Below are 12329 nucleotides of genomic sequence, written 5' to 3' on the forward strand. Positions count from 1 at the left end.
GGAAGTCCTCATGATGAGTCCTTCCCGAGTGTTAAAAAGCTTCCAGACCTCTCCCTGCGCACACTGCCCTTGTTGTCAGGCCCACCCACTCTCTCTGTCTCACATGCCATCTCTCATGATGCCCAGATTTCCCCCTCGGCCCCGGCTGTTGCCTACACTCACCCTGTGACCCCTGTAAGTGTCCATCTGCACAGACACGGGGGAGCTCGGTCCCCAGGTCCGAGGCCCAGTGCCTGCCGGTCCCTCCGCCCTCCCGTCTCCGTCAGCGACAAGTTCATTCTTTCAACAGTTCAGACCAAAAACTGTGAACACGTGCTTGAGCCCTCTCTTTGCCGTCCACAAGTGCGCTCTGTTGACCCCTCCTGCGAAAGAGAGCTCTGACCCCCCCACACCCCCTCACAGCCACCCCCATCTGGGCCACCGGGGGCTGGGCCGCTGACCTAGCCCCGGGGCCCCGTCCCCATGGCAGGCAGTGTTCCTGCTGAGGTGTCGGGTGAAGTCCTGTCACTTGTGTTGGTCTCCATCTCACCCGGAGGGAAAGCCCGAGCCCTGTGGAGGCCAGGAAGGCCCGGCATGGCCAGGCCCTCGCCGCCCTGCTCTGCCTTCACTCACCGTCCCGGCAGCGGCTCTGACCTCCCGGCAGCTGCTCAGGCCCGTTGCCGGGCCTTTGCACCAGCTTCTCCCTCTTCCCAGGGCCTCTGTCCCCACAGAGCCAGGTGATTCGCTCCTTCAGGCCTTCGCTGACCTCCTCTCCACTGTCCCGCTCCCCTGCGACCCTGTGCCCCTTTCCTGCTTTATCTTTCTCCAGAGCACGTACCCTCCTCTTACGCGCTCTGCTGATTTTACTTACTTGCTTCCCTGTTGTCTGCCTTTCCTCAGTAGAACGTGAGCTGTCCCGGTCAGGACGTTCTGTGTGTATCCCCAGGAGTTAGAGCAGTTCCTGTCACAGAGCAGGGACTCAGTAACACTGCTGCCCTGTGTTTCAGCGTTTAACTTACTCTGTCAAGGAAGAGTACTTAATCGCTGGGGACATGGGCTTGTGGAATTTATTCAGACTTTCGGAAGGCATCTGACGGGCTCTACACCAAAAAAAAGACCTCTGTGAATCACTGTGTCAAGCGACTGTTTCAGAAATAGGAGTTGGAACAATAGGGTCTTTCTCTGCTTTGAATAATTTTACTCGTGGAAAAAGATACCAGAAAAGTACAGCATTTTAAAATTAATGTTCTAGAGGAGGAGTCAAACGGTAACTTCTTTAGAAATTAGAGCTTCCGAACTCTAGTGGGAAGATTCCAGACCGATAGTGCGTGGACCAACCAGGTCTGCTGGGGCCGGTGGGCGGCTGGGTCCAGTGCCCCGACAGCCACGTCTTTCCACCGCAGGCCCTGCTGAATGGAGCGCCAGCTTCCTCAAAGCCCAGCTCTCCCGCCCTCATTGAGACCAAGGAGCCCAACGGAAGCATCCACACCAGCGGCTCCACGTCGGAGGAGCCCGAGGAGCAGGATGCCCAGGTGTGTGCAGGGCAGGGGCCAGGGCTGTGGGCAGGGGACGGGGTGGGGAAGGTTGCTGCAGGAGTGGGAGACTGGCCTGGGCTCTTCTCCTTTTTACCGGTGTCACCTTGGGCGTCACCTCCTACCCTGGTTCCGCTGTCTCCTCCTGGGGTGGAGGGGGGCAAGTCCAAAGAGGTGCTCACCTCGGAGGCCTTGTCTAGCCCTCCTGTCCCAGAATCCTGTGGCTTTGAGGGCAGCGAGGACATCCGTGGAGAATTCTGTAGGATTCAACCAAGACTGTTCTGGAAGTGAGACTTCAGGGTGGGCCCACCTCTCTGTTCCACAAGTCCCATGAACAGTGGCAGGGGTTTCCGGAGGAATTAACATGCTTTCCGCCCTGAGGACAGGGCCCATCTTGGGACAGCGTCCAGGACCTGTCCATTACTAAAGAGCTTCCTGGGCCCACTCAGTGATAAAGGCAGGTCCTGGGAGACGGGGGTCTCTACCTTGCTCAGGTGAGCCTTCCGGCAGCCGCGCCGTTCTCACTGCCGGGCGGCGGCGGGTGGGGGGCAGACGAACGGCCCCGGCGCCTTGAGATGAGGGGGCTGCAGAGCAAGAGGGGAGACAGGGCTGAAAGTTCATGGAGGTTTTCTGGATCACCGTGATGTTCAGCAATTGTGATTTCCTTGATAGAAGGTGGAAATGTAGACTCGACATAACTCGTTAACAAGAACGCACATCCTTTTAGCAGCTTGTAATTTTTCTGTCCTCACGATTAGCCACACTCCCCAGCATGCGCTTCAGGGACAGAGGTTCTTGGTGCTGGAACAGACCTTCCTCGTCATTTTACAGAGGAGAAAGCTGGAGCTGGGCAACACGAGTGACACGGGATCAAATTGGCAACCAGTGGCACACCCGAGCTTAGGACCGGGCTGTCTTGGTTCTGGCTTCCAGATACATCTGGACCGGCACAGACAGCGCTAACGGGCCTGGTCTCAGTTACCATTTGGGCTGATGGCCGTGTAATCACAGTCTGGGGTCATACTTTTGGAGCTGATGCTTTTCCTCTGTGTGAATTAAAATGGTAGAAGTCCCCCAGCCCCGCCACCCCACCAGTGACAAGGGTGTCCCTTCTTCTCCCAGCACTTTCCCCCTCAGACCTTCCTCCCCCAAATGAACCAGATGTGCACTCCCTTAAGCCCTAGGGTTGGGGGTCATTCACGTCCCAGGGACGCCGATTGCGTGGCTGTGTGGGACCCCGTCCTCGTAGCAGGAGGTGCCGGGACTGTGCTGCCCCACATGCTGCCGTTAGTGGCTGGTCACTGCAGAGCCACGGTCCTGGGAAACCAGGAAGGACTGTGGCTTTGGGTCCAGACCCAAGCAAGATGGAGCTGTGTGGGGGCATAGGGAAGACTTCCTGTAAAGTGGTTTCTAGAAGGGCTTAGTTAGTCCTCCTGAGTGTGATCCCTTTTGTCCCCCCCCCCCCCCCGCCCCTGCACCACCTTCTTTCCCCAACTCCACCCCCACTCCTCCCACCGGCCCCCACCCCGGGCACTGCCTTGCAGGCGGACAATCCCTCGTTCCCCAACCCGCGCCGGAGGCTGCGCCTTCAGGACCTGGCTGATCGAGTGGTGGACGCCTCTGAGGACGAGCATGAGCTCAACCAGCTACTCAATGAGGCCCTGCTTGAGCGAGAGTCCGCCCAGGTGTAAGTGGATCCTCTGCATATACCTTGTAGGCCCTGGCTTGGGGTTCAGGAAGTTAGCCATCTTGAATGGGGCCCCTTCCTGTTAGGCCAAGGCAGATGTGACATCCGTGTTTCATGGGACGTGTTTCCACCGCAGAGTGAAGAAGAGAAACACCTTCCTCCTTTCCATGCGGTTCATGGACCCCGAGATGGAAACCCGCTACTCCGTGGAGAAGGAAAAGCAGAGTGGGGCCGCCTTTAGCTGCTCCTGTGTTGTCCTGCTCTGTACGGCCCTGGTCGAGATACTCATCGACCCCTGGTGAGGAGGGCATGGGGGGAGCCGATAGGCCAGGAAAGAGGAAAGGTGATGAGCGTCCTAGGCCAGAGGTGTAAAGGGTGTGAGTGCATCATCTGGAGCCTGACACTGGGGCAAAAGCCTGGTCTCTTCCTCGCCTCGGTGGAACAGCCCCAGCCGATCTCGGGCCCAGGTGTAGCTAGGACTGTGCCCCGGACCCCCTTCCTTCTGTCTACCTCGGGTTCCAGAATAGCACTAGCCTTAAAACCAGGATGGAGAAAGCCGAGGGGTAGAGAGGGGCCCAGGAGGATGGAGGCCTTGGCTGTGTGGGCCTCAGTGGTTCTTGGGACGAGGAGACAGAAGATGGGGACCCTCTTCAACCTCAGTCATCAAGGCTGATCTGGCTTCCCATTCTTGCCTCATCTTAGCAGATGATTTTAAGCTCTGGGCACAAACGGATTTCTGCAACACAGCAGCAGGTCCTCTGGGGCGGGGGGGATGTTCTGGAGTTCTTGCCCCAACCGTTGAGGCCCGAGTAAAGGTCAGAGGTCCCCCTCCCCGTGGCCCATCAGCAGCTCACTCCTGCACGGGGTTCCCCCTCAGAAGGAGGCGGGTGGAGCCCTGTCCCAGTTACAGTTGGGGGCACCGTAAGGAGCCTCGGACTTAGTCGCAGGTTTCTAGACACGGCTTCGTTGCCTATTTGTTGTACGGCCGTGTCTCTAAGGTTCCCAGAGTATCAGTTTACTCATCGGTAAAGCCAAAGATGATGATGGTAATAACAATTTGAAGATCATAATGCCCGCTCTCCTAACTTCCAGGACTGTTGGAAGGATCAAATCCATTCATTCGCTGCACAGGAATTTACGGGCTGCTCTGTGCCCGGCGCTGAGGTCTAGGGATATGCAGCGAGGACAGCGTACAAACAGCCCCGCTCTTGTGGAACTTCCATTCTAGCAGAGGGAGGCAGACATAAACAGTTGAATACTCAAAACACGTATGCAGACAGGGGCAGGTGGCATGGATAAAAGTCAGGTGAAGAAGGGAGCGGGGAATGCTGGCGGTGAGTTTAGTTGTGTCGGCGTTTGTGTACGACCCCGGGCGGAACGGCCTCACCGACAGGGCGATACTTCAGTAGAGACAGAGAATCCGAGAATCAGGCGCCGGCTTGGCAACAGAGGTTTCTAGGGAACTGAATGATGGGGGTGTGAGTACAGGGAGGATCTGGAGACCCCAAGTTTCTCGGAATTGAGAAGGTGGGTGTGGAAGTCCCTGCTCAGCTGTGAAGCTCTGTGCGGTCGGCAGAGGGAAGGCCTTGCCGCCCTTGGCTGCAGGGGAGAGGCTCTGTCCCCCGCTCTCCCTTCATGGCAGGGCGCTCATTCCTGAGAACCCCGTGTTTCTCCTGGGCCCTGCCCAGGGCATCTGTGCCCCAGCAACAACTACCGCTGGAGAGGGCTGCACATGCCCAGGCCCTGCACTCAGGGCCTCCGTCCCGTCTCCACAACAGGAGGCAGGGCTCCGTGAACGTTTCAGGTGCCGGCGTGGAAGGGCCTGCCCTCTCCCTCCTCCTCTTCTCTCCTGGCCCTTCACCTGATCTCACTGACCCATCTGCTCCCCTCTCTCATTGTCGTCTCCCCTTCACAGGCTGATGACAAACTACATGACCTTTGTGGTCGGGGAGGTTCTCCTTCTGATCCTGACAGTCTGCTCGCTGGCCGCCATCTTTCCCCGGGTAAGAGCCGCTTCCCCTTTGACTCCGAAGCCTTCTGCAAGTGCAGGTGGCATCGACGGAGTTCTGCATCCCGTCAGATCCTGACAGATACGTTGCCTTTGTTAGGATGGTGCAGGCATTTACCCATTCATTCATTTGTCCCACACCGGTCATTCATTCGCTACAGCTGAGCAAGCAGGGGTGTGTAAGCCAGAGTCCGGATAAACGGGGACCTGCGTAGAAAAGCAGCGGAGGCCCCGCCGGAAGGGGGTTGGTCCCGATTGTGACGTGCAGTAAAAGCCAGACAAAGGGACTGAGACGTTCTCCTGTAAGCGCCGGGGTCCCATGCAGAGTCTGGGATCAGAATGACCAGAGAAAAACAGTGTTTTAGGGAAGGGGGTCTGGCAGGTGACTTGCCGGGTCATTTGCAGGACCTAGGGCACACCGACCCAGGAAAGGCAGGAGCAGCGAGGCAAAGATGGCCGGCCCCGAACATTGTTCCCTGACGTGGCCTTGCCGCTTGGACTTACGGAGCGGGCTGCCGCTGCTGGCACCGCCCACAGCCTCCTGGGCTGGTCTCCGTGTCTGCTCCAGAAAGGGCTCTGGTATCTGGAGGCCCCGCTGTATCACAGACCCCTCCGGTGGGACTGATACAGAGCATCAGGTTCCTGCGCCACCTCCTCAGGTCTGCCGGTCAGTTTTTGGTTGACTCACAGGCAAAGGGTCATTAGCAGCCATATTTACAGGAGAAAAGACTGTCAAAGGCTCATGGCCCCTGAAATTCCATTCTTCTAGGCCTTTCCTAAGAAGCTCGTGGCCTTCTCGACTTGGATCGACCGGACCCGCTGGGCCAGAAACACCTGGGCCATGTTAGCCATCTTCATTCTGGTTATGGCAAACGTTGTGGACATGGTGAGCTCCAGCTGTCGCTGTAGAAGGGACACCCCCTCTCTCAGTGGAGAAAGGCTTCTGTATTGGCCAGCGTGAGCAGTTTGTCAACCAGTCCTCCCAACTAGACATGGCTGAGTTTCCTAAACAGATTATCTTGGCCAAATGGAGGGCGTCTTCTACCCCGGAAACCTGAGACTGACCTGTTGCCCCCAGCTCCGTGCTCTCCCAGAGTGCAGGAGCCCGACACCATGCTCCAGATCGTGTGTTGGATGTTGACTCATTTAATCTAACAGTCCCAAGAGGTGTTGGTACCATTGCCTACAGCCTCAAGGCTCAGAGAGGTTAATTCACTTGTTTGAGGTCACACGGCCAGTAAGTGGCAGAGTAAAGGACTGAGCAGTTCTAAACCCCAACCCTGTGAAGAAACTCCCTATCTCGCTGCTCAAGGGACACAGTACTTGTATGCGTTCTGCATATCTGAAGTGTTCCCTACAGTGTGGTGAAAGCCAGGTATCTAAGGGGTATCTAGGGGGCAGGTAAGCCCGTTCCGCTAAAGGAGCTCTCCTGTTTGGCTTTCGTCCATTTGAACGTTGCCAGACCTTCCTAGAGCCCAAATGTCTTGGGGAGACAAATCCTCTTCTCTGCTCTCCTCAATTCACGGAGAAGCGGCAGGTCCCAAGGGGGCAGCCAGATGCTTTCCTGGGGAGAGGGGACAGCAGTTGGAAACCCCGATCTATTGACTCAGAGCCGCCAGTCATTTGCTGAGCATTGGCAGCTTGGAGCTGTTGTTGACTTGCTTGTCATTCGTCACAGCTCCCGACAATTTTGGCAGTATTATATACACTCTTAAAAAGTCCTACATTTTCCAAATAAATCTTACAGCACTTGCTTTATTTTCTTTAAAAATTGAAGCACAGGAAAACAAAACAAAACAAAACCTCACCATGGAGACTGAATCTGGTGGTAGAGGTGAAAAATCCCTAGGGCCAACTGAGCCAAAGTCCAACTAGAATGAAAAGCTGGGGGCTCCAGAACCTAACACGCCCCTGGTCGCACGATGCGCGAGCGCAGGGAAGAGAAGCCCCAGGCCCCTAGCATGTCTGAACCCACCTGGAGCCTGGTGCCGGGTCATGGACAGCGGGAGAGCCCGTTGCCAATAGAGGGGTGCAAGACCAGGGAGGTATAGGAAAACTTTTCACGTGCTGAGAACTTCCCCAAAGGCAGATGAGCACCAGCGGTTGCAAGTTACAGAAAGTGGGTTGGATTCAGTTGATGGGTGCACTTTCCCTTGACTCCATGTGCTCGGCAGCAGGACTTGAGAAACGGAAGTGTTTGCGCGGAGACTGGCTGCCATCGCGGTGATGCTGTGGGGGAGCCCCCCTCCCCCTCAAGCAACAGTGTGGTGTGGGCAAGAGCATTTGTATATGAAACTGAAATACTGGACTCCTGGCTCTGGCTTTACCACTTGCTCATTGTGCTGTTTTGTGCAAGTCCAGCCTCTCTGAGTTTTCTATACAAAGGTGGCAATAGCAAAAATACTGGAATTTTCATAGACATCAAATGAGAGACGGTTAAGCTCTTAGTAGGAACTAGTGGCCTTTGTATCATTCCTTGGTAAGTTTTCCCATCTGTCAGTGTTTCTGAGGGAGCTGTGGGAAGTGGCAGCTGAAAGGACACTGCCGTGCACAGCCCTCTCTGACCAGTGTCTGCTGTCCCCCTGTACCCTGTGTTCTCCCCCTGCCACCCCGGGCCTGCCCTCCAGCTTAGCTGCCTGCAGTACCACACAGGCCCTGTCAACAGCACCGCAGGGACGGAGGCAGAGGATGGCTGCGTAGAGAACCCCAAGTATTACAGCTATGTCGCTGTGCTGTCCCTCATCGCCACCATCATGCTGGTGCAGGTCAGCCACATGGTGAAGCTCACACTCATGCTGCTTGTCACGGGTGCTGTGGCCGTCATCAACATCTACGCCTGGCGCCCCATCTTTGATGAATATGACCGCAAACGTTTCCAGGAACATGAGTAAGATGAGGCCTCTTTAGGGGTCAGTTCTGTCTCCTTCCTCCCCCCACCGCCCAAGTCTCCACTTCAGGGTCATGGGCCTTGGGCTCCTTCGAGGTTTGGATGGGAATCGGGGTTCGTGGCTTCTCACAGATACGCCTCTGAGATCCTTTCCACTCTCGATGAGTGGAAGATCATGGCTTCCTCCGTGTTCAGCTTCTGGGCATCAGCCTCTTGTACTCAGGTGGGGCCTGAGTGTGCGATTATCTGTCCAACAGCTTTCCCGTGGTCGCCTTAGAGAAGATGCAGGTACTTTCCACCCCCGGGCTCAACGGCACTGATAGGTAAGGGCAACTGCTTTCCCCGTTCGGTCTGCATTTAGTCTCCCTTTCTTCTAGAGACAAGAGAAGGCCATGATCTCACCCCTTCAAAGGCACACGATGTGGGAGATTTATTAGAGCAGTATGTGTTTCTGTAGGAGGGGTAGGAGGGCTGGAGCAGAGGCGGAATGACCCGGGTACGGACCTGGCCGTTGTGGCCTATCCAGGTCAGAGAGCGAGCCGGGAGAGCAGCGGCAGTGTGGTGTAGGGGGTCGGGTGGAGGCCGGGCTCAGGTGAGGGGAGAGGCAACAGACGGCCAAATGGATGTGATAGCTGCATTTAATGAGGAGGGAAAGAGCACCGCACTTGATCTAGAAGGCATGGATTCTTCCCCAGCTGCAGGAGTCCTCTCAGGGGCCGCAGGCAGGCCATCGTTCGAGTCCGTTTCACAACTTGAAGAGGATAGTGGACTAGAAGTTCTCCAGGGTCCCTTCTAGCGCTAAAGTTTTAGAATTTTATGATTCAGTGCCTTGACTAGACTTTTAAGTAAGTTAAAAAAAAAAATTTACCTAACAGAATTAGGGTAGAAGAACTGAATAGACCCTTCACAAAAGAAGAAATGTAAATGGCCACTAATAAATGAAAGGCACTCACGTAATCAAGGAAATGAAAATTAGGATCAGGACGAAATACCACTACATACCTACCCGTTTCTCAAGAGTTAAGAAGTCTGGTAATATCCAGTACGATGGTAACACACACGCTCCTGATGGGAGTATAAATTGCTACAACCATTTTAGAAAACCATTTGGAGTTATTTAGTGAGGTTGCAAATAGACCTATGACCCGGCAATTCTGCTGTTCCATACATTCCTTACAGAAACCCATGCACATCTGTACGTCCCAGGACGTGTGGGCAGAAACGTCCGGTCGTGTTCATCATAGCTACACACACACACACACACACACACACACACACACACACACACACGTCCAAAGCAGGTGAAGCCAACCCAGATCCCATCGACAGCAAATGGGTATACAAATTGTGACCTACTCATGCAGTAGGCTACTATGCGGTAATGAAAACTGTTAGCGCCGTACAAAAATGTGAAGTTATAAAGCAGCATGATAAAACGGTGCCTTAGTTCCACCACTCCGATGCGCATCTCGCCTTTCTCCAGAGGCTTCCATGGTTGCACCTACTTCTGTTATCAATCAGTTGCAGTGTTTACTAAAACATCGAGGGAGTGGCCCTGGTGTGGATTCCAGGAGCTGCCCCACAGGGCTGCCTATTAGGAGCCCAGTGATTAAGATTTACCTGTGAGTCCAGGCTTGATATGAAGGTGCTTAAGGAGCCGGGAGGTTTCTGGAGCCCAGGGTGATGGGAAGGGCACAGCCCAGTTGGAGGGAGTGAAGCTGCCTTCCAAGATGGCAGCAGGGGTGGATGAATTACTGTCTGTCCCACAGGGTGCCCCTGGTGCCTTCTAAGTACTCCATGACAGTGATGATCTTCATCATGATGCTGAGCTTTTACTACTTCTCGCGCCACGTGAGTGCCCACACACCCTCCTCTCCTGTCTTTGTGCACAATCCGTCAGGGTTTCTTAAAAAAGCAGTCTCAGGATCTAAGAACCCCGGCTCCTCAGGAGTGCTGGTTTCCCTTACCCAACTTGGCATGTGGCCCTGGCCAAACCATCACCCCCTCCTTTTTCTGGTTTCCTCCCTTGTAATACAAGGAGAACAGTTCGTTACCTCTTTCCTCTGACTTCCTCCAGCATGCTGAAGGAAGCATACAGTGGAGGCATAAAAGCTTGGAGAAAATATGTTTCTTAGGCTAAGGGCTCCTGGATTTTCACTCACCCTGGTTCTAGGGGTCACTGACACGCATGGAGCCAGAAGAGAAAGGGAAAGAAGCTGATAAAGTTTTGTTTGGTTAAAAGGAAAAAAAATAAGCAGAGAGGGAGAGAGTGAAGTAGCTCCATGTTAGCCCAGGTGCCCCCCGGTGGCTGGCGAGGGAAAGTACAGCCTTCCCGAGGCACTTCTTAGCCTAATGGAGCCTGCTGGAAATGGGGACGCCCCGCTGGGCTAGATCTCCATTGCTGCCCGCATCCCCCAGGCCAAGACGGACCTGTAGCTAGCATTAGGTCCCAGAAGGCCCCGCATCTCCAGAAGGCCTCTGGGAGCTCTGCATAACCACAGTGAGGCTGGAATCCTCACTACAGCTGCAGGGTGGCCTTTGTGAGTAGGTGGGTCTCTCCGGGGCTTCTTTGTCATTTAGCCACCTTCCTTCCGGTTTTCCCACGCAGAACCCCTGCGTCCAAATTCCCGCTTCATCTTTCCATTAAATGGTCAGCTGAAGCACACACCTTGCCTGTGCCTGTCCACAGGTGGAAAAATTGGCACGGACACTGTTCTTGTGGAAGATTGAGGTCCATGACCAGAAGGAACGCGTCTACGAGATGCGGCGCTGGAATGAGGCCTTGGTCACCAACATGTTGCCTGAGCACGTGGCACGCCATTTCCTGGGGTCCAAGAAAAGAGATGAGGTGAGGGGTGGCCCCGTGCGGTAGCTCGCAGCTGTAAGGCTGTGTGTCGTCTGGCTTTCTGCCAGGGAGCCCCTCTGGGCCCAAGGTCTTCTCAGGACCTGACACCGTTCCAGGCAGGGCTGCGCCCAAGCTGCAGCTGCATCGCAAGCAAGAGGGAAATTCACAGGCGCTCGGTAGAGAGCGCTTCAACCTGTGGGCCACACATCCCCGGAAGACCCCGTTTCCGCCAAGGCCTTGGCTAGAGCTCCCCTGTCGGCTGCCATCCCCTCACGTAGAAGGGTTCTTCTGTCTCACTTCCCAATTCTATCACACCCACTTGCTCAAAGCTAGGGCTGTTCCAGAGACCAGAAAAACTCTTGTTCAAAGTCGTGACAGTCTACCTCCTTACAGCTCAAAGTTGGGATAACCTGGGAGGTATCCAAAAAGCTGAGTACACCAATCACAGGAGATCGTCATTTCTGTGGCACACCGTTCCATCAGCGTTTCCTTGAGCGCTCGGGCCTGCCTCTTTTTAGGAGCTGTACAGCCAGTCTTACGATGAGATTGGAGTCATGTTTGCCTCCCTGCCCAACTTCGCCGACTTCTACACAGAGGAGAGCATCAATAATGGTGGCATCGAGTGTCTGCGCTTCCTCAACGAGATCATCTCAGATTTTGATTCTGTGAGTCCCCGTCCTGCCCCTAAGCCAGCTCACTCTGGATCACATCCCAGGACAGGCTGCATTGGTCAGAAGCTGTCGTTACCCTAGCTGCTCCATTTTTCCGGCTGAGCCCCTCCCCATTAACGTAGGAGCTCCTGCAGCCTGGTGGGTCTGAGTGGGCAGGCAGGAGCCTGGGAAATCGCCTGCAAATTCATGGTACGACTGGCTAAAACAAGATCCTGAGGCCCCTCGGATTCTCCCCACCCTCAAATTCAGATCCAGTAAAATTAGGTAACTCGTACACCAAGGAAAATGCTTTTACATATATGCTCAATCACCCTAGGGGACTGGCAGTTTTGTCCCACGTTAAGGTCCTAGAAACTGAGGCTCATCGGGAAGTTTGCCTGAGATCACATGGCTGATAAGCGGCAGACTCTATCAGACTTTAGGAAACCATCTCTGGGCTGTCCTGTGGGGTTGTTGTAAACAGGCACACCTGTCACTTAGTTGGCTCATTTATCCCCATTGACTGACATTTCTTCTTTAATACTGGCCTCAGCTCCTGGACAATCCTAAGTTCCGGGTCATCACCAAGATCAAAACCATCGGCAGCACCTATATGGCAGCTTCAGGAGTCACCCCGGACGTCAACACCAATGGCTTTGCCAACTCCAACAAGGTAGCTAACCACCTCTGTGGCTGGAGGAGATGGGGCTCTGCCTCCAAGGCAAGAAAGCAGTGGCCCGC

The 12329-nt window shown here is 54.9% G+C and overlaps 1 protein-coding gene across 2 annotated transcripts in view; it reads left to right on the forward strand.

Annotated features, from left to right (window-relative positions):
- The window catches only part of ADCY3 (adenylate cyclase 3), an 88848-nt gene that overhangs the window by 73943 nt on the left and 2576 nt on the right, over window positions 1–12329 (forward strand). For both annotated transcript variants that reach the window (XM_047068792.1, XM_047068791.1), the window contains 11 exons: window positions 1383–1511; window positions 3056–3198; window positions 3335–3496; window positions 5114–5201; window positions 5976–6092; window positions 7834–8093; window positions 8351–8416; window positions 9863–9944; window positions 10783–10941; window positions 11457–11603; window positions 12142–12261. In XM_047068792.1, coding sequence (XP_046924748.1) covers window positions 1383–1511; window positions 3056–3198; window positions 3335–3496; window positions 5114–5201; window positions 5976–6092; window positions 7834–8093; window positions 8351–8416; window positions 9863–9944; window positions 10783–10941; window positions 11457–11603; window positions 12142–12261 — 1473 coding nt within the window. The remainder of the gene's footprint in view (window positions 1–1382; window positions 1512–3055; window positions 3199–3334; window positions 3497–5113; window positions 5202–5975; window positions 6093–7833; window positions 8094–8350; window positions 8417–9862; window positions 9945–10782; window positions 10942–11456; window positions 11604–12141; window positions 12262–12329) is intronic.

The sequence above is a fragment of the Lynx rufus genome, unplaced genomic scaffold (genome assembly GCF_022079265.1).
Source record: "Lynx rufus isolate CCGP_SWC_20201006 ecotype Redwood Valley unplaced genomic scaffold, mLynRuf1.p SCAF_8, whole genome shotgun sequence".
Taxonomy (NCBI): domain Eukaryota; kingdom Metazoa; phylum Chordata; class Mammalia; order Carnivora; family Felidae; genus Lynx; species Lynx rufus.